This window comes from Psammomys obesus, unplaced genomic scaffold (assembly GCF_907164565.1).
Source record: "Psammomys obesus unplaced genomic scaffold, mPsaObe1.curated_primary_1811, whole genome shotgun sequence".
Taxonomy (NCBI): domain Eukaryota; kingdom Metazoa; phylum Chordata; class Mammalia; order Rodentia; family Muridae; genus Psammomys; species Psammomys obesus.
Window position 1 is genome coordinate 7,348,727 of NW_026596147.1, and position 24,414 is coordinate 7,373,140.

Sequence of the window (24,414 nt, forward strand, 5' to 3'; positions counted from 1 at the left end):
CATTGGTGGGCTCATCAGAGGTGCTTACAGAGAGGGGAGCCCCTAAGCCTCACATCTGATGGCATTCTCAGTTTTGGAGTTGATGGAAGCTAGTGTCCTGCTATGGTAGTGTATTTCAAAAGTTTTTATTGATTAGTCACAGGAGGTTGGTTCTGACACACAGGGGCCAAGGATGGCTCTTGTGGAGGCTAAATCTAGCTCAAACTAAGCTAATTAGTCCTGGACCTACAGCATTCCAACCTCTGTATATCAGTGAAGTTATACTCAGTGGATCAGTCTCTCCAGACAGCTTCTTACCAGGAATTCCTGTTCACAGTTCTATGGAAAACTTTAGGAAATAAAGCTGAACTACTTGGAGCAAAGTTTTGGAGCCCAGTGGAGTTTATATTTAATGAAGGTTCATGGTAGGAGGAAGAGAATGACAGATGATACAGTAACAGGTATAGAGGAAAGATGGTGACCATTGGGATGGGATAAAAGGAGGATACAGAGAGTTTGTACGAGGTCTGAAGCTTGTTGGTGAGTGAAATAAGGTCTAGCCCTAGCAAGCAAAAGTCATGCTGAGTGTCTGAGCTCCAAAGGTGTGATCACTCCAGACCACCACTGGAAGCCTTGAAAGCCGGCCTTCTCCAAGACAGAAATTCTCTGAGATGAAGGGACAGAAAGGGAAATGAAGAATGAGCCAAGGAGAAAAGTCAGAAGGGACCCCACAGTGACTGAGAGATGGGAGAAGAGTAAAGTGAAGACAGCCTTGCCATAGGGAAGGAAATGTAGAGGCAGGCTGGAGCTTGTGTGGCAGCTTTTGGTCTCCGGGGTGCTGTGGTGATTCTGAGGTGCTCTCTGAGGGTCTCTCCCTGCCGTTGTTTATGAAGCTCAGCCAGACTTCTTGTTAACTGACAGCCGGAGGTGCCCTCAGATTTGATGTCCTCAAACTGATTTTAAGAGAACATGTTGGGATATGAGGAGGGTCTAGGCAGGAAATGTTCTTACGGCCATTCCATTGCACCCTGGGAGGGCAGGTGCTGCGGACAGAGTGCTTTAGCATAGGCGTAAGGCAGAGGGGGCTTGGAGCAGAGGGATAAATGTCCACCCACCTGCTCTTCTCCTTTATCTTGGGTCCATTCCAGGCTCATCTAGCAAGCCAAGCCTGGAGACCAACCAAAGGTGGGGCTGTTTTCCAGGTGCAAGCATGGTCACCACTTGCCCTTAAAGCTGTCTGTGGTACCAGCTGGCTTAAGAAGCCTTTAAGTTACACCAGATCTCAGATTCTGTAATTACAGAAGAGGTCTCTGAGCCAAAATATTTGGCAGGATTAATTTGGCACCGTCGACAGAATCTGCCTGAGTATGATTTTGTTTGGTGGTTTGTTTTTTGTCTTTGTTTTTTGGAGTGAGGAAAGAGGCTTAGAAACCAAGGGAACCACAGGTAAGTTGGTTTGTAAGAGAACCTCTACTATGAGGCCCAGGACTCCCTGGGGGAGGCTCTGGTTCAGTGATAGGATGAAGTATTGTTGAGACAAGGCAGAAGCAGCCATCAGAGGGTGCCAGGACCCTCTCTTACACTGTCTCTGCAGGTTCATAGAGAAACGCCACCCCTCTTCATAGTTTGGAATCCTTGGGGTTTTAGTGTAATTTAGTTTTTGTTTTGTTTTTTTAATGTTTGTATTACATTATTTAGTATTTGTGCCCCTGTGCGCACATGCGCAGTCTATAGTGGAGGTCAGAGAACACCTGACCCTACCCCCGCCTCTCTTTCTGACCTCTTAGCTTTTGGTATCCCCATTCTTGGAGAAATTGTTGTCCCGGGACCATTTGTTCCACGCTGTGGAAAGAGATGCCCTGGGCACATAAGGCTTTGCATGCGGCCATCTTGTCGCTCCCAGGCAGTGGCTCCCAACGTCCCTAACGCAGCGACCCTTAAACACAGTTCCCTGTGTCGTGACCCCCGACCATAAAATTATTTTCATTGCCACTTCATCACTGTCATTTTACTACTGTTCACAACCTTAACGTGAGTGTCTGATATGCAGGATATCTGATGTGCGACCAATGTGAAAGGATCCTTCTGACACCCCCCCCCAAGGGTCACGACCCACAGATTGAGAACCCATGTTCTGGCGCAACAGTACCAGTGAGTTTTTCCAGAGTGGTGGTAGGAGTGAGGCAGGATTCAGTCTCTCAAGAGCCATTGGGTGAACAGGACACCACCTAGGCAGAGGGAAAGCACAGTCTACCCCATCCATCTTCGTTCCCCCGGGATCCCTCTTGGTCTCCATCCGGATGAGGGAGAAAGACAGACACTCCGGCCTTTGAACACGCTGCGCCAGCAGAGGCTCAGCTCACTTCCCCTATCTCACCAGGCTAAAAGTAGCATGATCTTGGAAAATTAACTTAGTGAGTCATAATTTTCTCTCATGAGAAGCGATGAAAGTTTCACTTGCCACCAGTTATAACTACAGATCACGTGAAACGCTCAGAGGTCTCTGTTGCAAAATCGGAATGATGCGATTTTTGAATAATGCAAACCTGACAGTTTTATTACCTTCATACGAAATCCAGAAATAGAATGATTCTTTTTGTTTGTTTGCTTTTGTTTTTTCGAGACGGTGTTTCTCTGTGTAGCCGTGGCTGCCCTGGAATCGCTTTGTAGACCAGGCTGGCCTCAGAGTCACAGAGGCCTACCTCTGCCTCCCTGAGTGCTGGGATTAGAGGCCTGTGCCATGGTGCCTAGCGAATGAGGGTTTTGTTTTGTGTAGGAATCAAAAGAAGAACACACAGAAGTAGTTCCTCCCGACCTTTTTTAGAGACCTGTCCTTACTTCCTTGGGGAGGAACTGAGGATATGACGTGTCATAATGGAATGTGGAACATGACTGGGGAAGGGAAAACACACCAGGGGCCTTTAGAGAGCCATGGAGAGAGGACGGTGCCCTGGGGAGGTGCGCATGCTCAGCAGCGTCAGGTGATTCAGGCTGTCAAGAGGGAGGAGTCAAAGTCCTTGCTCCTGCAAGCCTGAGAGAAGGGACTTGAGAAAGGGCCGTTGGATTTTGGAAGAACAGTTTTCTTGGTGACCTTTGATGGTAGCGAGTGTTGTTTAATAATAAATGCCTTGTCTAGAGTCGTATCCTTTCACCTTTACCTCACCACGTGGCGAGGTGCTCATTACCGTTCTCAGCTCCCAGATGTCTGCAATGCCTACCGAGGGGATTAAATTCAGCCTGCAGACTAGTGAGAAGCAGGGGGGTCAGGCTTGGTCACCTGCTCTGATTCCATCTCTCCGTGTAGCACTTCCTCTGGGGGCTTCATTCTGCAGATGGAGGCAAGGCGGGGCTGTAGGCCTTTCTAAGGGTGTTCGTGAGGAGGCAGAGTTAGCAAAGGCAGGCATTTGATCAGATACTCGACTATAAGGGAAGGAAAACTAGTAAGGTCGTCCCCCCTCCCTGAAAAGCCTTCTATTGGAATTTATTAACAAGGGGAAATACAAGGTGCTGAGGGACAAGGAGGTGAGATTTCTGCCCAGTGGGCTTGCCCAGGGGTCTTCTGGGTATTTGACCTTTGCTAGGATGGATAAACCCTACAGTGTGGTTTTTTGTTTGTTTGTTTGTTTTGTTTCCTTTAAGTTGAGCAAAACATGAAGGTGAAGCCTTAAAGACAAAATTGTCACAGGAGTTTGCCGGAGGATCACGGGGACTGTATGGAGTTTGATCTTGATTTCCCAGTGTGACCAGTGATATCAAAAATGCCCCATTGGCCCTAGAATGGCTGTTACTCCTGACCTTACCACTCCCACAATCCTCCTCTGCTTGCAGCCCTGTGTTCGCTCTCCTCCTCCAGCTTCTTCTTCCATTTTGGATTCCTTGGGAGTTGTCCTGCTATGTGGCTTTTGTCTGGCTTACTGCTGTCTCTGAAACAAATGTAGTCTTAACGGAAGGAAGTACCCTCTTCAGAGTTCTGAGAATCATGTGTACCTCAGGACTGGCTTTCCTTGATTGGTTTCTTCTCAGGCCGTGGGGGGTTCAAGTCCACTTGAATGAAGAAGAGCTACAGAGTTTAAACAAGGGAAGAATGTATTCTCCTTTGTCATAGTCAGTGTCACTATGTAGCTACTTGGGCTGATGGGAGTGTTAGGCATAAGAAAGCATGTGAACTAAGTTACTGTGAAGCTGTGGAGGTGGGATTTCTCGTCAGGTGATAAGCCAGTGAGGGGAGACGTCAGCCAAGGTTGTGGCCCATGTTCTCACCAGACCCCCGGTGCCTGAGGCCCACTACAAAGTATGCCAGAGTGCTATCCGTCTTCCCCTGGGCTCCTGTCACTGGCTCATCCCTGAGGCCAAGAGTTTGCCCTAAGAAGTGATTGGAAAAGCAGGGGCCACGGCTTCTCTCTCTGTGGGAAGCCAGGAGCGGGTTCTCCAGGGTGCTCCCCTCAGATAGGGAGAAGGCTTGGGACCCATGCAGGGACTTACGCGACAGTGCCGCAGCTCTGTCCAACCACAGAGCAATCGCCTGTGTATCTGCAGCTGCAGGTATTTCCTGAAGGCAAGCCAGATGTGCTGAGAACATTTCCTTGAAGGAAAAGGAAAGAAAACGAATAGCTGGCTTCTTTAATGTCAAGCTAATTTAAAGAGACAGGGGATGCCCTTGGGACATGGCGTGAATGACTAACCCCAGGATTCGACAAATTAGACAGGGGGAGAATTGAAGCTAAGAAAAGGGAGGGGAAGGAAGTGTTCTCAATTCTTTTTTCTTTTCTTCTTCCTAGCAAGAACCAGTTGAGTCATCTTTGGGGCTTAGTAATGGAGTAAGTGACTTTTCTCCTGAGTATGCGGTCCTGACTTCAGCTATAAAAAATGAAGTGGATAGTACGGTCAACATCATAGGTAAACTGTTTTGACATCTTCTTTTTATACTCACGAGCAGCCTCTGAGGTCTAACCATTTGTAAAGCACTCATCTCTAAATAGCACAAGTCAGTAAGAGAAGGTCTTGGAATACATCCAAATCCAAGTTCTCGTCCCTAGGTTTCAGGGTTTTGAAGATGAGATAAAGGTTTGTAGACGAGACAGAACCAAGAAAAGAAGGCTAGGCGCTTGCGAGGCTTCCTCATTGTTTAGTCACGTGGACAAAAGTGTCATTTCTTTAACTCGGGAACCAAGGCGAGGAAAGGTCATCTTTGGGAGTCCTCCCAGTGTCTGCCTTGTATGCACCCAAGGGTGCCCTCATTTTATAGGCCAAGAAACCAAGGCTCAGAGGCTTCTGTCAAGGGACTGGCTGTCTGCACTGCCAGGTTTGCTGGAGATTTTCTACCGTCCAGATGCAGCTCTGTGAGCGGGAAGAAAGCAGGGAACAAGTTAGGCTTGATTCCTATTTTTGTAGGGACACTCTGAACAGGCAAAGCTACAGGGAAGCGTAGCAGCCACACTTGGTGGTCTGTGATACAAAGGAAGGAAACGGGAGATTAAGAACAACCTAGAAGCCAGATTTACGGGGTAGGGCGGGTGTCCTCGGAAGAGTGACGTTCCCCGATAGTGGGTGTGTGAGGAGCAGCAGGTGACAGGTGGAGGAAGGCTTGATGCTGACAGAAACCCTGGGTAGACAAACATCCAAGGCAACTGAAAGCAGGCCAGGGATGCATAGTTCAGGAAGCATGGTGACTGCTCATAAGGTCCTCTCAGAGGTAGAGGTTTTTCTGAGGGTATTCTTGGCTGTCAGCTTGACTACATCTGGGATTACCTAAAGCCTCACACCTGTGGGGGACCCCCCTCCTTATTTAAATCAGGTGAAGCAAGAAGACGTGCTTGAAGTCCAGAGACTTCAAGGTGGGAAAATCCACCTTTAATGTTGGCCACACCTTCTGCTGGCAGTCAATATAAAAGACACGGAAGAAGAAAGAGTTTTGGTTTTTGCCTGCTTGCCCTCACACTCACTCTCAAGTCCATTCCTACACTGGCATTAGAGTCTACTTCTTTAGGATTATGGCATGTACTGAAGACCAGCTGGACATCCAGCCTCATGGACTCAACAACCACTGAAGTTTTGGACTTTCTGTTGGTACACAGCCATTGTTGGAGTAGATGGACCACAGCCTATAAGCCACTGTAAGAACTCTCTCTCTCTCTCTCACACACACATTCATCCTATTAGTTCTGTTCATCTAGAGAATCTTCACTAACACAGATTTTGGTATCAGAAGCAGTTCTAGAACAACAGAAATATAAGGATGGATGTTTTAAGTATCTGGAGTAGGGTTTTCAATTTGCCAACAACCTACAGTCACTGAAGCCTCTCCTAGAATCTCAGAGAATATTAAAAGCCTGTGGTGTGAACTATTTTTACAAACTAAAGGAGATAAATGGGTTAGATTATCTCGATTCATCAGTTGTGATAGGCAAGAGATTTGGTGACCCTGTAGAGAAAACTTTTGACAATTTGTGGAAAAGTAAAGAAAATAAGGATGATTGTTGAGTGCTCCTAGCATCCCTGTATAATTTGAAAAAGGAAAAAGAATGAACTCCAAGTTAAAATCAACCAACTTGTGACATCTCAGGGTACTGTGAGGGACCACAGTGGACTCGGTGATAAAACTGACCAGCTTCAAATGGGCAGGGACAGCGTAACATTCGCTAAGTGTGCCCTGGAAGAGGATCTTCTTTCCAGAGTGCGAGTTGCAGAAAATAAAGCCAAAGCCCTCGTTATAAGGTTGACTGAATAACAGCGAAAATTCAAGTCCCAGCTTTGGAGGATGTTGGCTCTTGACATTAGGGCATTAATTGGTAAAGAATGGGCTCCTGTAACTTGGGGTGGAGATGTGTGGAGGAGCCTATTGAAGCTGGAGCTTTGAACCCTTAGGTTCTCAAGTGTTTATCTCACCCGAGGAAGTGGTCCTTCCACCCTCAGAGATGTACTCATCTCACCCCCTCAAATATTGCCTCTTTCACCTGTGACTGAAGAAATTAGCCCTTCGTTGTCTGCCAAACCAGCACTGACTTGCTCTGAAGGAGATGCCAGGCAAGACAATACTGATGTCTCACCAATAGTTGCCACTAGACCTCTAACCAGACTGAAGGTTAAACCAGCTCCCAGAAGAGAGACAGAAAGTGTAGACCCTAAGGAAGTGTACCGCATACATTACTAAGTAGCTTAACGAGTTGCCAATCCATTCAAGCAGAAGTCTGGGGAATGTGTGTGGGAATGGACTTAAGGGTCTAGGATAATCGTGGAAGGGGATTAAACCAGATCAGGCTGAGTTTATTGACATGGGCCCTCCCAGTGGAGATTCCAGGTTTAATATGGAAGCTAGCTCAGTTAAAAAGGGTGCCAAAAGTTTGCAAGAATGATTGACTGAAGCATTTATCAAAAGATGCTCTACCGGAAAAGAGTTGGAGGTGCCTGACATCCCTTGGCTTAGTGTTGATGAAGAGATTTTAAGGCTCGGGGAGATTGCAGTGCTAGAGTGGGTACGCTGTGTTATGCCCAGTTCTTCAAATGGGAAGGCCCTGAAGACATGCTCCTCACTCATCCTACAAGACAGCAAAATGGTGAGCAGGCCACCAGCCCATATGAAGAGCTTTGTTGCCTTTTCCTTGTGTCAGACCTTAGGGTTGGACACTATTGCTCAGTTGGGTGAATTAAATGCATTGGGTTTAGTTGGGCCTCAGAGTAGGAGTGGCCAGGTGGCAGCTGAATGGTTAAAGGAAAGGTGATCATAGTTACCATAATCGGCAGCATAGAGAAGGCAATGCTAATAATGGCCGAACCTGTAATGGGCATCACAGAGAAAGTGATCTTTATCATAGAATGGCCATAAAAATGGCCTTTTATGGACCTTTGGTACTAGCTAATCAATATGGTGTTTCCAGGCATGTGCTAGATAAAAAGCCTACTGTGTTTTTGTTTGATCTGTATAAGTGGAAAAGTTCTCAAACAAATGAATGAAAGAGTATATTGGATTGTGATGAAAGGGAATCTCAGCCTATAAAACAATTTCCAGACTTGGGCCAGTTTGCAGACCCAGACCCCTTGAATGAAGGAATGGCTGGGCTCCCCTGAGGAAGGAACTTGATAAAATGCCAAAGAGTGTTACTGTTCACCCTTTCTCCAGTCAACCCCCTCCCCCCCCCAGAGGGACTCACACCTTTCACAAGGGTAACTCTATGTTGGCGGAAAGGAAACAATGAGAATTTCCAGGGTCTCTTGGATACTGGTTCTGAATTGACTGATGCTGGGAGATCCCAAGAAACATTGGGATCTTCCAGTTCAAGTAGGGGCTTAATGGAAGCCAGGTGGTTAATGGAGTTTTGGGCAAACTACATCTCACAGTGGGCCCAGGGCGCCCCTGAACTCATCCTGTTGTTAACTCCCCAGTTTCAGGATGTATAATTGGGATAGATGTATTTAGAAGTTGGCATAATGCCTGCCTTGGTTTCCTGACCTGTGAGGTGAGGGCTGTTAGGGTTGGAGAGGCTAAATGGAAGCCACTGGAAAATAATGAATCAAGGACAATATCGCAGTCCGGGAGGAATTAAAGAAATTAGGGCCACCATTAAGGACTAGAAAGGTGCAGGCGTGGTGGTTCCCTTCATATCTCCCTTTACCTTCCCTATCTGGCCATTGCAGAAGACAGATGGCTCATAGAGGAAGACTATCAGAAACTTAATCAAGTAGGGACTCTAATTGCAGCTGCTGTGCCAGCTGTGGTTTTCTTACATGATCAGATTAATAATCTCCTTTAACGCACGTAGCTACTGATTTAGCGAATTTCTTTTTCTGGGTACCTGTCCATATGGACCACCAGAAGCAATTTGCCTTTTTGGCAGGGCCAGCAGTATACCCTTACAGTTTTCTCTCGAGGATATATTAACTCTCCAGCCCGGTGTCGTAACTTCCTTCAAAGAGACCTTGATCATCTGCTTCTTCCAAAAATTATCACATTTGTTCACTATATTGATGATGTGCTGACCGGTCCAAACGAGCAAGATGCAGCAACCACTTTGTACTTATTGGTATTTCATTTGTATCAAAGGATGAGAAATAAATTCAACCAGAAATTCAAGGGCCTTCTACTTCAGTGAGATTTTCAGGAGTCCTGTGGAATATGCCATGCAGAGATATTCCTTCTTCGGTGAAGGACTCGGTCCCTCCCACCACCAAGAAGGAAGCACTAAATGTCAGGACATTTGGTGGGTCTGTTTGAATTCTGAAGAGAGCCCATTCCTCGTGTGTATGCATTACTGCAGCCCAGATTCCTAGTGACTTGGAAAGCTACTTTGAGTGAGGCCTGGAATGAGAGAAGGCTCCTCAGCAGGTCCAGGCTGCTGTGCAGGCTGCTCTGCCACTTGGGCATATGATCCAGAAGACTTGGTGGTACTTGAGGTTTCAGTGGTATATAGAGAGGATATCCGGAGCCTTGGGAAGGCTCCTAGAGGTGAATCACAGAAGAGACTTCTGGGACTTTGGAGCAAGGCTCAACCATCATCTGCAGACAACTGTCCTCCCTCTGAGAGACAGCTCTTGGCCCGCTGTTGGGCCTTGGTGGAAACTGGATGTTTGGTAATGGGCCACAGAGTTACTACATGACCTGAGCTGCCCATCATGAGCCGGGTGTTATCTGACCCACCAGGTCATAACGTTCGGTTGTGTACAGTAGAAATCCATTATCAAACTGAAGTAGTGTGTGCTGAAGTGTGAATAGGCCGGAGCGGTCCCAAAGGCACAGTTTACATTAAGATGTTGCCCAAATGCCCCTGGTTTCTGCTCCCGTGCACATACAGCCTCGTGGGGGATGCTCTGTGATCAATTGAGTGTGGAAGAGAAGACTGGGGCATGGTTTACTGATGGTTCCACGTGGTATGCAGACCCCACCAGAAATGGACAGCTGAAGCATTCTGACCCTTTCTGGGACAACCCTGAAAGCCATCGGCAAAGGGACGTCTTCACAGTGGACAGGACTTTGGGCTGCATGCTTGGTCATACAGCTTGTTTGGAAGGAGAAATGGCCAGATGTGTGATTGTTCACTGATTCATGGGCTGTAGCCAGTGGACTGGCTGGCTGGTCAGATGCTTGGGAAATTGGTGAGAAATCTGTGGCTAGCTCTCTCCAAATGGGTGAAGGATGTGAAGATACTTGGGTCTCCTATAAATGTTTATTAAAAGGTGACTTAACCGGGGAGGAGTTCAGCAATCAAGGGCATAGTATGACCCATGCTGTGGACAGTCAGCCTCCTTCTGAAGCCATCCCAGTTATTGTCCACGGTGTCCATGAACAAAGTGCCCATGGTGGTAGAGGTGGAGGTTCTGTAGGAGCCTGAGATCATGGACTGCCACTCACCAAGTCTGACCTGACTACGGGTCAGTAGTGCCAGATATGACTACAGCAGAAACCAACACAGATACGGCACCATTCCCTGGGGGTGACCAGCCAGTGACCTGGTGGCAGCTTGACTACATTGGAACACTTCCTCTCTAGAAAAGAACATTTTGTCCTTAGTAGATAGTGTACTAGATACTTACTCTGGTTATGGATTTGCCATTTCTGCAAGTAGTGCTTGTGCCAAAACTATCATCTGTGGATGTGCAGAATGCCTTACTTATCCTCCATCGTGATATTCCACACAGTATGCCTGCTGACTAAGGAACTTACTTCATAGCCAGAGAAGTGCCATAGTGGGACCACGACCGTGGCCCACTGGTTTCACCATGTTTCCCACCATTCTAAAGCAACTGGCCTGATAGAAGGACGAGATGGCCTTTTTGAAGACACAGTTCCAGCACTAATTAGGTGACCGCAGTTTGCCCGAAAGGCTGGGCAGGGTTCCCCAGAAGGTGGTATATGCTTTGAATTAGCATCTAATGTATGGTACTGCTTTCCCATAGCTAAGATTCACAGGCCCAGGAATCAGGCGGTGGAAAAGGTAGTAGTTCTCTTCATTGTCACCGTAGTGACCCATTAGGAAATTTTTGATTCCTGTTCCCATGACCTTAAGTTCTGCTGGCCTAGAAATTTGGCTTGCAGAGGGAAGAGCACTCCTGCCAGAAGATGTACCAACCATTTCATTGAACAGGAAGCTCAGACTTCCCTCAGCTCCTGGATGCCCTTAAGCCAAGGCTAAGAAAGGAGTAACAGTTTTAGGAGTGGTGACTGATCCAATTACAATGGGGAAGCTGGATTGTTTCTCCACAATGGAGGTAAGAAAGATTATGTCTGGAGTTTGGGAGATCTTTTAGGGTGTCTCTTGTTGCTACTGTGCCCGGTGATTAAAGTCAGTGGGAACTACAACAGCCTAATCCGCAATGAAGATATGGGTCACTCCTCCAGGAAAAGAGCCAAGACCAGCTGAGGTGCCAAGGGTGGAGGAAATACAGAATGGGTAGTAGAGGAAGGTAGTTATCTATCCTAGCTAAGGCCACTCAACCTTCTACAGAAATGAGGATTATAATTGACATGAGTGTTTCTGTCATATTTTGTTAAGAATATGTTTGTAAAGATATTTGTGTTTTTCTTACCTTGATTTCTTTATCATGTAATTCAATATCAATTAAGAGAATATCAGTGTATCAGGCGGTGGTGGCAAACTCCTTTAATCCCAGCACTTGGGAGGCAGAAGCAGGCGGATCTCTGTGTGAGTCAAGGATAGCCTGGTCTACAGAGTAAGTTCCATGATAGCCAAAGTTACACAGAGAATCCCTGTCTTGAAGGGGAGGGGGAATATCATGGTTATTTTAGTCTTAAGATAACAACAACAACAAAAAAGAATGTCCACCAAGGCACATTGCCACATATTGTAATTTTTTTAAAAGAATACTTTAATAAATATTAGTACATAAATGTTCATTTTCTAGTAATACTTAATATTTTATTTCTAAAACAAACCATCATTTACTTTTCATTTTAGGTAATATATAAATTTGCTTCTTAGTAAAATTCCTTTTCATCATTAAAACGATTTTTAAATTTAAATATATTTTGATCATATTTTTCGCCTCCCCAAGTCTTTTTAGATCCTGTGTTTGTGGTTGTTTTAGGGCTAGTTATATCATGTAGACATAGTTGTGATGTGATAAAATATAGGATGCACTTGCGATTGTGTGTGTGATAGTCATGTCATGTTAGGCATAGTTATGACCTGGTCATTATTTTCATTTGGAAATTGACCTAAGGGGATATGATTGAGTGTCCAGTTGATAAGGGGTGGACTTGTGATGATTAGTCCTTGTCAACTTGACAACATCTGTAATTAACTAACACCCAGGTGACTGGGTACACCTGTGAGTTGTTTTTTTTTTTTTTTTTTTCTTAAATCATTTGAAGTGAGAAGACCCACTTTTAATTGTGATCTCTGGTGTGGAATGATACAACTTAATCCAGATCTTTTGTGGTGGGACATTTCATCTTTAATCTGGGCCACACTTTCTGCTGGCAATCTTTAAAGGACATGGAAAAAAGGAAGATTTTTACTTTTCGCCTGCTTGCCCTCACTCTTGCTGCCAAGTCCATTCATTCACTGGCATTAGACTAGCCTACTTCTTTAGGACTTTGGCATATACTGAAGACCAGCTCAGACATCCAGCCTCATGAGTTAAACTACTGGATTCTTGGACTTTGTTCATAGACAGCAGTTGTTGGACCAGCTGGACCACAGCCTGAAAGCCACTCTACTAAATCTTTTTCATATATATTACATTTATTATATGTTTATATATTATAATTATGTATATAGTCTAGCAGTTCTGTTCTTATAGAGAGCTGTGACTAATACATGTAGTCAGGAAATGTCATGGGGACTTTGTAGATCATGGTAAGGAAGTTGGGTTTTATTCAGATTATTGGAGGGTATTTAAAATTGGGATTGGGGTAGGGGGCTGGAAAGTTTGGCTCAGCAGTGAAGAGTGCTTGCTCATATTCCAGAGGACCAGAATTTGGTTCCCAGTACCAGAGTTGGGCAGCTCACAACTGCCTGTAATTATAGCTCCAGGAAATCCAACATTCTGATTTTCTGGCCTCTGTAGGCACCTATAAATAGGCACCCATAAATAGGCACCCATATGCATGGGCAGATAGACAGATACAAACAAACACACACAGAGACATACATAAAATAAATCTCTTTTATTTTCATTGAAGCATAATATGGACAGTGAACTGCCAAACATCCCTCCTTCAGGGTTTCAGGCAAGTGGGTGACAAGTCATGAATTAAATCACAGTAATATCCTGCTCAAATGCTGTGATGAGCAGACCCTGGGGAATGCCTTGCAAAACTGGAGGCCTGGCAGTGAGCTTGAATCTTCACACAGAATTCAGGGTTGGGGCTTCGTAGCCCAGCACTACCTTTCGGTCCGTAAAACTTTGCTTCAATCTGGGCTTCTGGTGTTACTAAGAACTTGAAAGACCCAACGAAGCAAGCCTCTTGAGTGGATAGCTTCAGTCTGAAATCTTAGCTGAACACTGACTGTCAGGAGAACAGCCAGAAACTGTCAGTATCTGTCATTCCCTCAATTTCTGAGATCCCCCCCCCCATTTTGGAGGTATCTCCTCTTTGCTACCTCCTGTTCTCCCCCACCCCCATGGAATTATCTCCCTTCCTGTCTCTTTCCCTGTGGGAAATTAGACAGGCCTGGATAATTTACATATGACACTTGGAGTCCTTACAAAAATTCCCCCCAAACTCCAGCCTCAATTCCTTAAAGACTTAGCTCATTTTGTAAGTGTGGGATGGTTCTGGAGTTTCCCTTCATTTTTTAGGTGAAGTAAGCCCCAAATGATGTGCCAGACCAAAGCTACAGTTGTGCTGTGGTTTTCAATGATTGTTTCTGGTGCTACTTACTTTTAGTTGGCAAGTAACAATTAGGAATATATAAAAGATGCAATATGATGCTGTGATCGACGTGCACACCGTAGGATAATGAATTTATTTTGCTAAAATAGAACAAAGCAAACAAACAAAAAACATCTCTTCTTCCAGCCGTTTAGAAGCACATGAATGGTATTACCATCACTGACAGCATACGGAGCTAAGAGGAAAGTCACTCCTCACCTCCAAACATGCTCTGTGCCCCTTGGATCAACGGCTTCTCTTTCCCATCCCTCCCCAGCAGATTTCCTGTCTTCTCTCTGTTTCTAGTGAGCTCGAATTTCTTTCAACTTGTGCTGAGACCACAAGCAGTGCTGTTTTCCCTGTGCCTGGCTTATTTTCCTTAGTGAGGTGTCCTCCAGTTCTACCTTACCTTTCTTTGTTTTCTTTTCTTTTCTTTTCTTTCTTTTGATTGATTGATTGGTTTTGATTGATATGGTGGAGACTGCAGTGTATAGGTTTTTCTGACCATTTGTCCTTTGGCATGGCTGGTACTGCTTGGAGCTGGTAGAAGGTTGAGCCAGTACTCTCTTCTGGCACAAGGATTCTGGACAGCGTTCCTGAGACAATCACCTGCTCGGTTAACGATTCTCCTAAATAGTGACCAGGAACTTAATAGTTAATAATAGACTTAACAGTACATTAATAATTAATGGCAGCAAAATGAACCTGAAGACATCTTTCCGTTTAGCTGGTTGCCTTTACCAGCTTAAAAAAAAAAAGTCATTGAAATGAAATAGATCCACCGTGTGTTTCAGTGGCACTGTCCACCCTGTTACCGTCTCAGACTTTAAACCCCAAGGAGCTTTTGCGTACAGCCTTCTAAGTATTCCATTTGAGCCACCTTGGTCTTTGAGGCTTGCGGATAGGGCTGAGAAACACAGGGATCTGAATCCATGGCTGCGGTGGCTTCTGAGATACTCTCTCTGTCTCTTTACCTTGAAAATTTCTTTATTTATAAATGACAGCATTTCTCAGTTCCCACTGACTTGTTCCCAAACCTGGGTTGCATTTCAGCTTCATATTAGGGCCCCAACACGAAAGCCACAAGTGTTTGTATCCTGTGCTGATTGAACATATGAAAACCGGGAGCTAACATGGGTTACGTATGTAATATTGTAACTCTTCATATGCAGCCTGGAGGCTCTTTAGCCCACGACTGGACTGAAAATCACTGAGTTCAGGGGAGATGAGCCACTGGTACACTTTCATTCTGGTCAGGGTTAGCTGTTCTCAGAAGTGGAAACTGTGCACCCTGAAATGTACTGTCGCCTTGACAAATGAAATCTTAGTTAGTGTCCAGACACACACACCTGTGCACACACACACAGACACATAAAATATGGTTCCTAGCACCCACGTCGGGCTGCTCACCACTGCCTTTGACTCCAATTCCAGAGAATTTGACATCCTCTTCTGGCCTCTGTGGGTATGTGTACACACACACACACACACACACACAAGCAGAGAGGCAGGTAGGCAGGCAGTCCAAAAAGAATGCAGTGTCTGCTTGCAGAACTGTGCCTTCTCAAGTTCCTTCACTCCGTGTGGTTAAGTCACAGGGTTAGCACCCAGAAAACACATCCCCACTTTCCCTCTTAGGGAAGGGAGCCTTTCATTTTTTTTTTCTCTCTTTAGCATTGAATTTTGGTTGGGTGTGTGGTGGCTTCTGTGTGTGGGACACGGGAGAAACCAGCAGCACGTCGAATAGTTCTGACGGTGCTCCACTGGCTTCCTGCCCGAGGTACCAGAGCTTCGGCTGAGCTGTGTGGAAAGGATCTGCAGGCCAGCCCACTTGCAGGTGCTTTACAGCCCCACTGTGTTCTTGATTAAGAAGGAACCCCACCCTTGGCTAAGGCAAAGATCCCCAGAAACAAGGGGCGCTAGTCAACACTTTGGGCATAAAGCAACCAAAAGTGACTGACACAGGACAATCAGGAAGTGATTGTCTTAATTTTAGCTACGCAAACACAGCTCAGAGAACTGTCTGTTCTCAACATTTTCTTCCAATTTGATTAACTTTATGAAAAGCAAAGCTCAAGTTTCAGGAGCCACCCCTCACCACCACCTCTCATCCCCATCCCCCTCTTTTGTTTTCTATTCCTGAATTTCTAGGGAGTGAATCCAGGACCTTGTGTAGGTTAGACAAACATGCCGACACTGAGTTATACAACCTTAGCCTTAAGTATATTTTTTTAAAGCTAAGTCTCAAAACCCCCAGGTATCAGCAGCATGCAAAGAAAAAGTATAAAGTATGTTGATATGTTGTATTTTTCTTTGGCAGCTTGGCCCCCACTCTCCGAGAGCTGGGTCACAAAGGGAGGCAGTCACCACCCACTAATCAGGAGCCACATGTGCTGGTGTTTGGCTGTTGGTTTTCTAGACTTAGGGAGTTTTTTAGGTGCTTAGGAAGGCTGTCAGAATTCCATGAGGTTTTCTCTCCAACCGCACTCCATCCTACCCACCTCCACATACTGGTTAACGCTCAGGTCCTTCCATCCTCATCCTTACACCCTCTACTCCTTCTTCGTCTAGATCTGACAGTTTCTGGTCATGCTTTGCCTCTCCCCGATTCCTACCTCTATCACATTCCTCTATCACATGATGACTTTTGAAAATGCCCCGATTACCATATCACCATTGCCTCCACTACAAAACAAACATGAGTCTTCTTCATGTCTGACACCACCTGTCCCTGCCTCTCCTGTTCGAACCTGCGTTTGAACTTTGAACTTGAGTAACCCAACTGTGTGGCAGGCTGCTGAGAAGGAGGTCAGTGGCCGAGTAGCTACACCAGGGCTAGTTCCTGCTGGCCCAGCACACGGTGCTCCTGTTCTTGCTTCCAGATCACTGACCCCTGGCGTGCTGATTAAAGTCTGCGGAGTTTTACTAGGAACCCGTGTGCTCTGCTTCCTGCAGGAGCATGTGATGCGGTGTGCTCTCTTGTTGAAGAGTCCGTTCTGCACCAGCCAAACGCTTGCTTCTTCCTACACTTGTCTCAGCTAGTTAAGGCAGGGGTAGCCTGGTGCTACTGTGGCCCAGAAAATAGCCCTGCTGCTGGAAGGCCTCGACAGCTGACCCATGCTAGGACTCAGCCCCGGCCTTGCGTTCCTAACCCTGTTAAGGCTCTTTCTCCCCCAACCTAGTGGTGGATATCATCTTATAGAAAGGAATGATTGCTGTATGTGATAGAGATGGGTGCTAGATTAGCTGGGTTTGGATTCTGCACCTACTTTTGGAGTTTTTTATTCATACCCTTTAAAATCTGAGACTCGTCGTGTCTTAGGGTTTCTGTTGCTATGGGGGAGACACTATGACCGTGACAGCTCTTATAAAGAACATCTAACTGGGGTTGGCTTTCAGTTCGGAGCTTTAGTCCGTTGTCATCATGGCGGGTGGCATGGTGGCCCATAGGAAGGTGCTGGAGAGGTGCTGAGAGTTCTCCATCTGGATTGTTAGGCAGCAGGGAGAGAGAGAAACACTGGGGCTGGCGTGAGCATCGGAAACCTCAATGCACACCCCCCCCACCCCAGCAGCCACACCTACTCCAAGAGGGCTACCCTTCCCAATAACACCACTCCTTATGGGCCTATGGCGGCCATCTTTATTCAGACCACCACACACTGTATTTGTGAATTGGAAACAATACATGCTTTAGTATCTGTAAAATGGAAAAGTACAGTGTCATATAAAATGAAAACGGTAACAGCGATTCTAATATACTGCAGAGAGTTGTGAGGATTAAACTAAAATGTGCAGTTGGTTATCCAATGTTTAGAGGGAGATAGGATAATTATGTTTCCAAACTCAAATTAACGTGCCTTTGAGTAGGAAAAGGGTTTCCCTGTATACAGTATGAGCAGTTTCAGTTCTCAAACTAAGGATACATTTCTCCCTGTCATGAGATACCAATCATCCGGTTTTATGCGCACCGCCAGTAAATTCATCGCCTGGCCCTGTAACCCCCTGGTAAACCCTGCAAATTTACCTGCCCTCAGCGTTTCAGCTTTTAACCTGTCAAATGATAGGCCCAGTCCCCCTCAAGGGCGTTTCCAACAGTCCCTGCTTTAAAGGGCTTTGTCTGGAGCCTGAGAGCAAGCTGCTTGCTCAGGCGCCCCTCCCTCCCCGCACCCACTCAACAGTTGTTAATAAAGCAAGGATGTCCCTTTAAGCAATCAGACCAGTGGCTGGGCTCAGATAGGGTTACTTCCCAAGGCTGACCTTGTGTGAGGGGCTGGCCTTACTGAGCTGGACAAGCTGGGTGGATTTCTTGCTGGCTGACCCAGTTGAGAATTTCTGGCACCAAACAGGAAGCTGTTGAGAAGAAATTTCACTGTTGGTCATGGGTCCAGCGATTTGTTAAGGTGAGATTTGGAAGGGTTTATCTCGAGAGGGCTTAGGGCGTGTGAGGAGCTCCATTTGAATGTTATGGGTTGCTTTTATTTAGGGAGCCCGTGCCATGAAGGACTTGAAGTTTGGAGTCAAAGTAAAGCTGACCTTGACTCCTTGGTTCTGTCATGTACTAACTGGCTGGACTTTGCTTGACTGTTTTTTTTTTTTTTTTTTTAATTATGTTTAAGATGGGGCTGTATTGCAGTGTGCTTTCGTTTTGGGTTGGGAGGCTTTTCAGGAGGGTGTGCTCAGAAAGTTGGATTTTACTGTTGTTTTTCAGCCCGGTTACTCATTATCTAGCACCTAGAGGTGTGCCATAGAAAGAGATAGACGAGTGACCGTGTCTGTGCAAACGTAAGAGCTTCTGAGACGTTGGGGTTTCCCTGTTCCTATGGAGGCCCTGCAGGAGAGTGTCGTGGGACTTCCAAAGGGTTCTAGCCAGTGTGTGGATGGAGAAACTTGCCTTTTTCTTAAAAGAGTGCAGCCCAATGAGGGAAGTTTGGCCTAGAGATGACAATTGTGTGGACAGGGCATCTAGTCCTTAGTCCCAGAAGACAAAAACTTAGCTGTCTGCCCTAGTCACTAGTGTTCAGGATCCACTAATATTTTAAACAGAGCTACTTGTCTGCGTTTTCTCTCAAGGCACGTACGTGAAATGAGACAGGGGACAAAATTCCTTTTTGGTGTATAATTCAACATTCTACCACTGAGTTATACCACAGCCCCACAATTCTCTTAAGTTTAGACAAATGCGTTTGCTTGTGTAATCAGCACCAAATCATCAACCCAGAACCCCAACTCCTCATAGCAAAGTATGTCTTTTTCACTTTGGAAAGTTTAAACGAGCCCACTCACTGCAAGCCTTGGCATTTGCTAGAAAGCATGTTCATCATTGTGCTCCATGTCTGCAAGCTTGTATGAACTGCTCGCAGACTCCTGGCTGTTGCTGAGCCTGCATCCCTTCCCTTATTACTTGTTCAAATGGCGAAGTCCATTTGAGCTCTTGGCTGGTGTCAGCCATGGCCATGAGCCATGGTGGAGTACGGGAAGTGCTGAAGGCATTTCTCAGCTCTCAGGAGATAAATAAAGGGATAAATAAAGATGCACACAGTAACTAGCAACTGAGGCAGAGACTGAGATGGGCTCAGCTCCAACTACAGGGTATGAGAGGGGCTTAGGGGAGGTCAAGTGAATCTGTGGGTCAGGTTCAAGAAGGGCTGTAGAGAACGGGGCCATCTGGGCAGTGCCCATAGCTGGGCCTTCCCTCTAGGCCAGCATTATTGATGTCATGGGTTTTCTGACTGGAAAACAAAGTAAAACAAAACAAAACCAAAAAACTTTACTTTCTCAACTTGGATCTCCCTCTGCTTTCATCCCTTGATTTGTCCCTTTCTGTCTTCCCCTTCCCCCCTAGATGGTGATATGCTGGCCTGTTGCCCTACAGACTTAAAGATTTGTTCCTTGTCTCCATTGCCTCACCTCTGCCCCTGCCGGTACCAGATAGCAGTGTCTGTGCCAAGCAGGTGCATGACCAGTCTGGGTTGGTTGAGTAACTAAGCTGGGCATTGTGAGGAAAAGAAAAGAGAGAAAGAACTCTTGGGAGGAACAAAGGACAGATGAAAAGGGTACCTGAGCTGTGCCATTGTTTATAGTCCTAGCCAGCTTCCTGTCTGTGTTGGGAATGACAGCACAAAGCAGAAAGGAGCTTTGGAGCACTGAAATGCAAAGTTATTGTAGGACCCTGGCTCCATTATCCCTTCTGCCTCATGCATATACTGTACATGGATTCATGTGTATATACACACACATACATACACAGAAACACATACATGCATACAAACACACACAAGCACACACACACACACACACACACACACACACACACCTGTTTGGTTTTTATCATCACCCAGCTACTTTGTAGGACTTTCAATAGGATAAGAGTTGGTCTTGTTGCCAAATTTTTTCTCTGTTCCGCTTTCACGTACTTTGCTTGAGAGAAGCGGCAGAGGAAACCACAGAGCTTGCACTATCAGCACGCTCACAGTCTAGTGAGCTGTACAACTGACGCCCTCACGCTCAAACGGGATACTCCAATGTATCAAACAAGACTTTGGGCCTTTGCCTCCCATACATGATTTATCTTTCTTCTCTTTAGTTTTTTCGCTGCCAAGAAAACCCACAGAGTATACAGTTTCCCTTCCATTCTGTGTGCCGTGGCTTTGAGTGCTATTATGTCACATCCATGGTAATCATTCCCAGCCTCCCTTTACTAAAGATCCTGTGAATGCTCACACTCTCTGACGCTTTCCATGAGTGGAAACCAGACAATAATATCGTCGTTATTACCAGATAATAATGATACCAGATAATAATTATAATAATGATAATAATGATACCAGATAATAATATCATCAGTGTGTTCTGCTCTCGCAGAGGACCTGGGTTCAGTCCCCAGCACCCATGTTAGTAGCTCACAGCTGCCTGTCACTCAAGCTGCTCTCACAGCTCACAGTTGCCTGAGCCCCAAGGGAATCCGAAAGCCACCGGCTTCCGAGGGCCCTTACATTCACGTGCACACAAAGTAGTCAAATAAATCTTCAAGGTGTTTTAAAATTTGTGCACAATAGGTCAGCATATAGGTGCTCTGAGTGGGTGAAACCAGAGCTGGTGATAGTCGATGACTTTCGGGCAGACTGGAATGTGGCCTCTTCTGGCAAAAACTGAGCATTTTGTAGTTGCAGAAGTGACACTGAGTCTCTGGGTCAGTCCTTCTGCCTTTCTATGGCCCAGCTCCTTTGTCTGTATCAGGATATGGACGGTTCATTCTGATGACTGAAATGTTGAAACAGCCTCCATGTGCGTGAGTACAGTGTTGATGATGTACTTTGAGGACCTTAGGAAAATGTGTTAACACACTTCTTTCTTCTCTCGTACTAATTGACAGCCAATTTTCAGGGACTTTTTATCCAGTCAGCTGCCAGCTACAGGATACAGTAAATTCTGTTTAAAGTTAGAACATAGCGTCAGAGACACTGAAATGAAAGACACCGTGGACTATCATTACTTGCCCAGAAGAATGGTCAAACTAAAAATCCTAACAACACTAAATGCTGCCAAGGATGCAGAGAAATTAGATCACTCTGACACTGCGGATGAGAATTTAAACTATGCAGCCACCCTGGGAAAAAGCTTGGCGGGTTCTGGTGAAGCTAAACGTGGACTTTCCACATGAGCCAGCAATTACACTCTTGGATGTTTGTCCCAGAGAAATGGAAACGTGTTTGTGGAAAACTTGAACACAAATGTTCATAGCAACCTTGGCTGTAGTAGGCAAAGACTGGTGTCTACCCAACCATCCTTCAGTGGGTGGCTAGTTAAACAGATGGAGTATGTTCTCCAACAGCCTGCAACAGTTAAACAGCAGAGCAGCAGAGTATGTACACCAGCAGTAGAGAGCCAGCAATGGGTACTAACAACTTGGTGGCTTGCTAGGGGAGTAAAGGATCCAGACAGGATCTTTCTGTAGTGTTTCTTACACCCATATAAATTTATTGTTATCTCTGGATAAAAATTAAAGTTTTAGTTTTTTTTTTTTTTCTAAACCTCTTAGTCTTTAGTTATATATGCAAAAATAGTGTCTGCTGAGTCCATTTAGTGTTGCTCGTATGTATATGTGTTTAGGCATGACCTGTTAGGTAAGAAGACCGATTCTCCCTCTATTAATTACCTAGTCATTAATTACCTAGAAGTGGGGGTCACATAGGATTTCCCCCATCTACACTGTCAGCTGGTGTTGTCCTGTTTACTTCTTGTTTGTGTAACTTGTCTTAAGTAAAAGATACTTTCTCAGAGAAGACAACATGGACCTCTGGCTCTTAAAATCTTTTTTTCCTCTTCTCTATGATGTTCCCTGAGCCTTAGTAGGGGCTGTGTTGTAGATTTATCAGTTGAGTCTGGGAGCCCTCTAGGCATACTTTTTGTTTTGTTTTGTTTTGGTTTGTTTTGTTTTGTTGGGGGGGGGTCTTCTGTCTACCACTCTTCCAATTCTTATTCTACTCTTATCCCTTCCAACCCAACACTAGGTAGGTGAGAAGGAAGATTATAGGGGAAAGAGGGTCTAGGCCATTTTAGACTACTTCGTGCTGATTAGAGGTGCCGAGTTCCTTGCAGCAAGTCCATTCTTCATCATCAGGATATCTGATTTCTTCTTTTCATCTCTTTGCCCACGACCACTTGATGGACCTCAGCAACAGGAAGCAGCAGCAGCCTCTTCAGAGCATGTGCCCGGCCCCTCTCTGGGCTCTGGCATTCGTACCCTTTCAAAAGTTCCCAGAATTTCAAATGTCACACACTGGAAGAAACTATCTGCACCTAGCAAAACCACGCCCCTGCTAGTGCAGGAGGCAAATCATAGTCACCTGCTGTGACCATGTTTCCATAGCAGCTGCTTCCACACCTGGGATTAAAACAAAAATACAGTCACATGCCATAACTGGGTTTTTACAGAAACCAAAATTCTCCCCACAGCACCCCATCATCACTTGTTCTCTTCACCAAAAAAAAAAAAAAATATATATATATATATATATATATATATATATATATATATATATACACACACACACACATATACACACACATATACACACACAGAAGCAGTTTCAGAGTCAGCTTATTTAGTTTCATCTTGTCAGTGTTTAGACAGTTAATGCTATTAACATTTTTTAGAATCTGGGAAACATTTGTTCTGATATTTTGGACAGTCGGTTACATTCAGATCAAGAAAATGTATGAGCCTTTCCATTTGGCTGGAAATGGCATAGTGGATAGATTTTTGTGTCTTTGCCTTCTAATGAAGGCTTTGCAATCTCTGGACCACAGAATCCCGAAAATAAGCATAGGAGCTTCCTGCAGAATAAGAACAGAGAACAGAAGTAGATTGGGTTTAGAGAATTAGGACATCTGGCCTGAGATTTGGTCAGGGTGCAGCCTGAGGTCTTGGCTGTGAGCAGACTGAGTTTGAGACTCAGGACATTGTCCCCAGGATGTACCATCCACAGGTATGCTGGGGACACTTGTAGGCCAACCCTAGATATGTAACTCTAGGCTGCTTCTCTGAGACATTAACACAGAGCTCAAGTTTGGTTTTCAGCTGGCCTGGCCAGGGACATGAGGAAGCCGGGAATCTGAACCCTAGTCGGCAGCCCGTCTGAGCTGAGGAAGGTTTTCTGTTTTGAGAGTGTGTGCTGTAATCACTTTGAGGGATGATGGTCTCCCTGTCCTTTGAAGTTGTAGGACAGTCCCATCTGGACAGCAACATTGAAGACCAAGAGATCGTCGCTAATCCACCAGACATTTGCCAAGTTGTGGAAGTGACCACTGAGAGTGATGACCAGCCAGTCAGCATGAGCGAGCTCTACCCTCTACAGATTTCTCCTGTGTCTTCCTACGCAGGTAAGGGGACAGGAGTGTGACTGAGAGACCAAATGGGGAACAGACCACCAAGTCTAGCATCATCCCATTTCACCACACCACAGGAGATCTCTGCTCTTCATTAGGAATTACTATTATGGTTTTATTCTTACTCTTATGTTGTTGACAACATCTTAAGACACTTCTGTTAGAACATGTATTCATGGTATTCCTTTTCTTGATTGCCCATGGTACGGTTTATTCAAAGACTACAAATAACATTTCCTGGGATAAATGCTTCATTGTCATTGTAAACATACAGGAAAAGACAGTTACTGATAACTGGCAAAGACCAAAAAGGCACTGGGAACATATGATGAGTTCAAAGTTACTGGAAATGTATTTGTCTAAGTTAACAGGATTTGGGGACAGGGTGGTTTGATGGAATATTGATTTTATTTAGGTAGATGGGACTTCAGATATCATCTTTTCTAGAGTTTCCATTTGTAGAAGTAAAAGAATATTTTTTCAAGCTCACTTGGCCAACAAGTGTCCTGCCCAGGACTTGAACTCAGCCTTCAACCTTAAGGTGATTGCTAGATCAAATCCTTTTCACTAGCTTTAATGCCACTTCCATATCTGTCTTTCCTTCATGTCTGCCTCCCTCCCTCCCTCCCTCCCTCCCTCCCTCCCTCCCTCCCTCCCTTCCTTCCTTCCTTCCTTCCTTCCTTCCTTCCTTCCTTCCTTCCTTCCTTCCTTCCTTCCTT

The 24,414-nt window shown here is 45.4% G+C and overlaps 1 protein-coding gene across 7 annotated transcripts in view; it reads left to right on the forward strand.

Annotated features, from left to right (window-relative positions):
- Irf2 (interferon regulatory factor 2) overlaps positions 1–24,414 on the forward strand; it is a 101,676-nt gene that overhangs the window by 68,443 nt on the left and 8,819 nt on the right. For all 7 annotated transcript variants that reach the window (XM_055593537.1, XM_055593542.1, XM_055593539.1 and 4 more), the window contains exons 6-7: positions 4,758–4,875; positions 23,525–23,689. In XM_055593537.1, the coding sequence (XP_055449512.1) occupies positions 4,758–4,875; positions 23,525–23,689 (283 nt within the window). The remainder of the gene's footprint in view (positions 1–4,757; positions 4,876–23,524; positions 23,690–24,414) is intronic.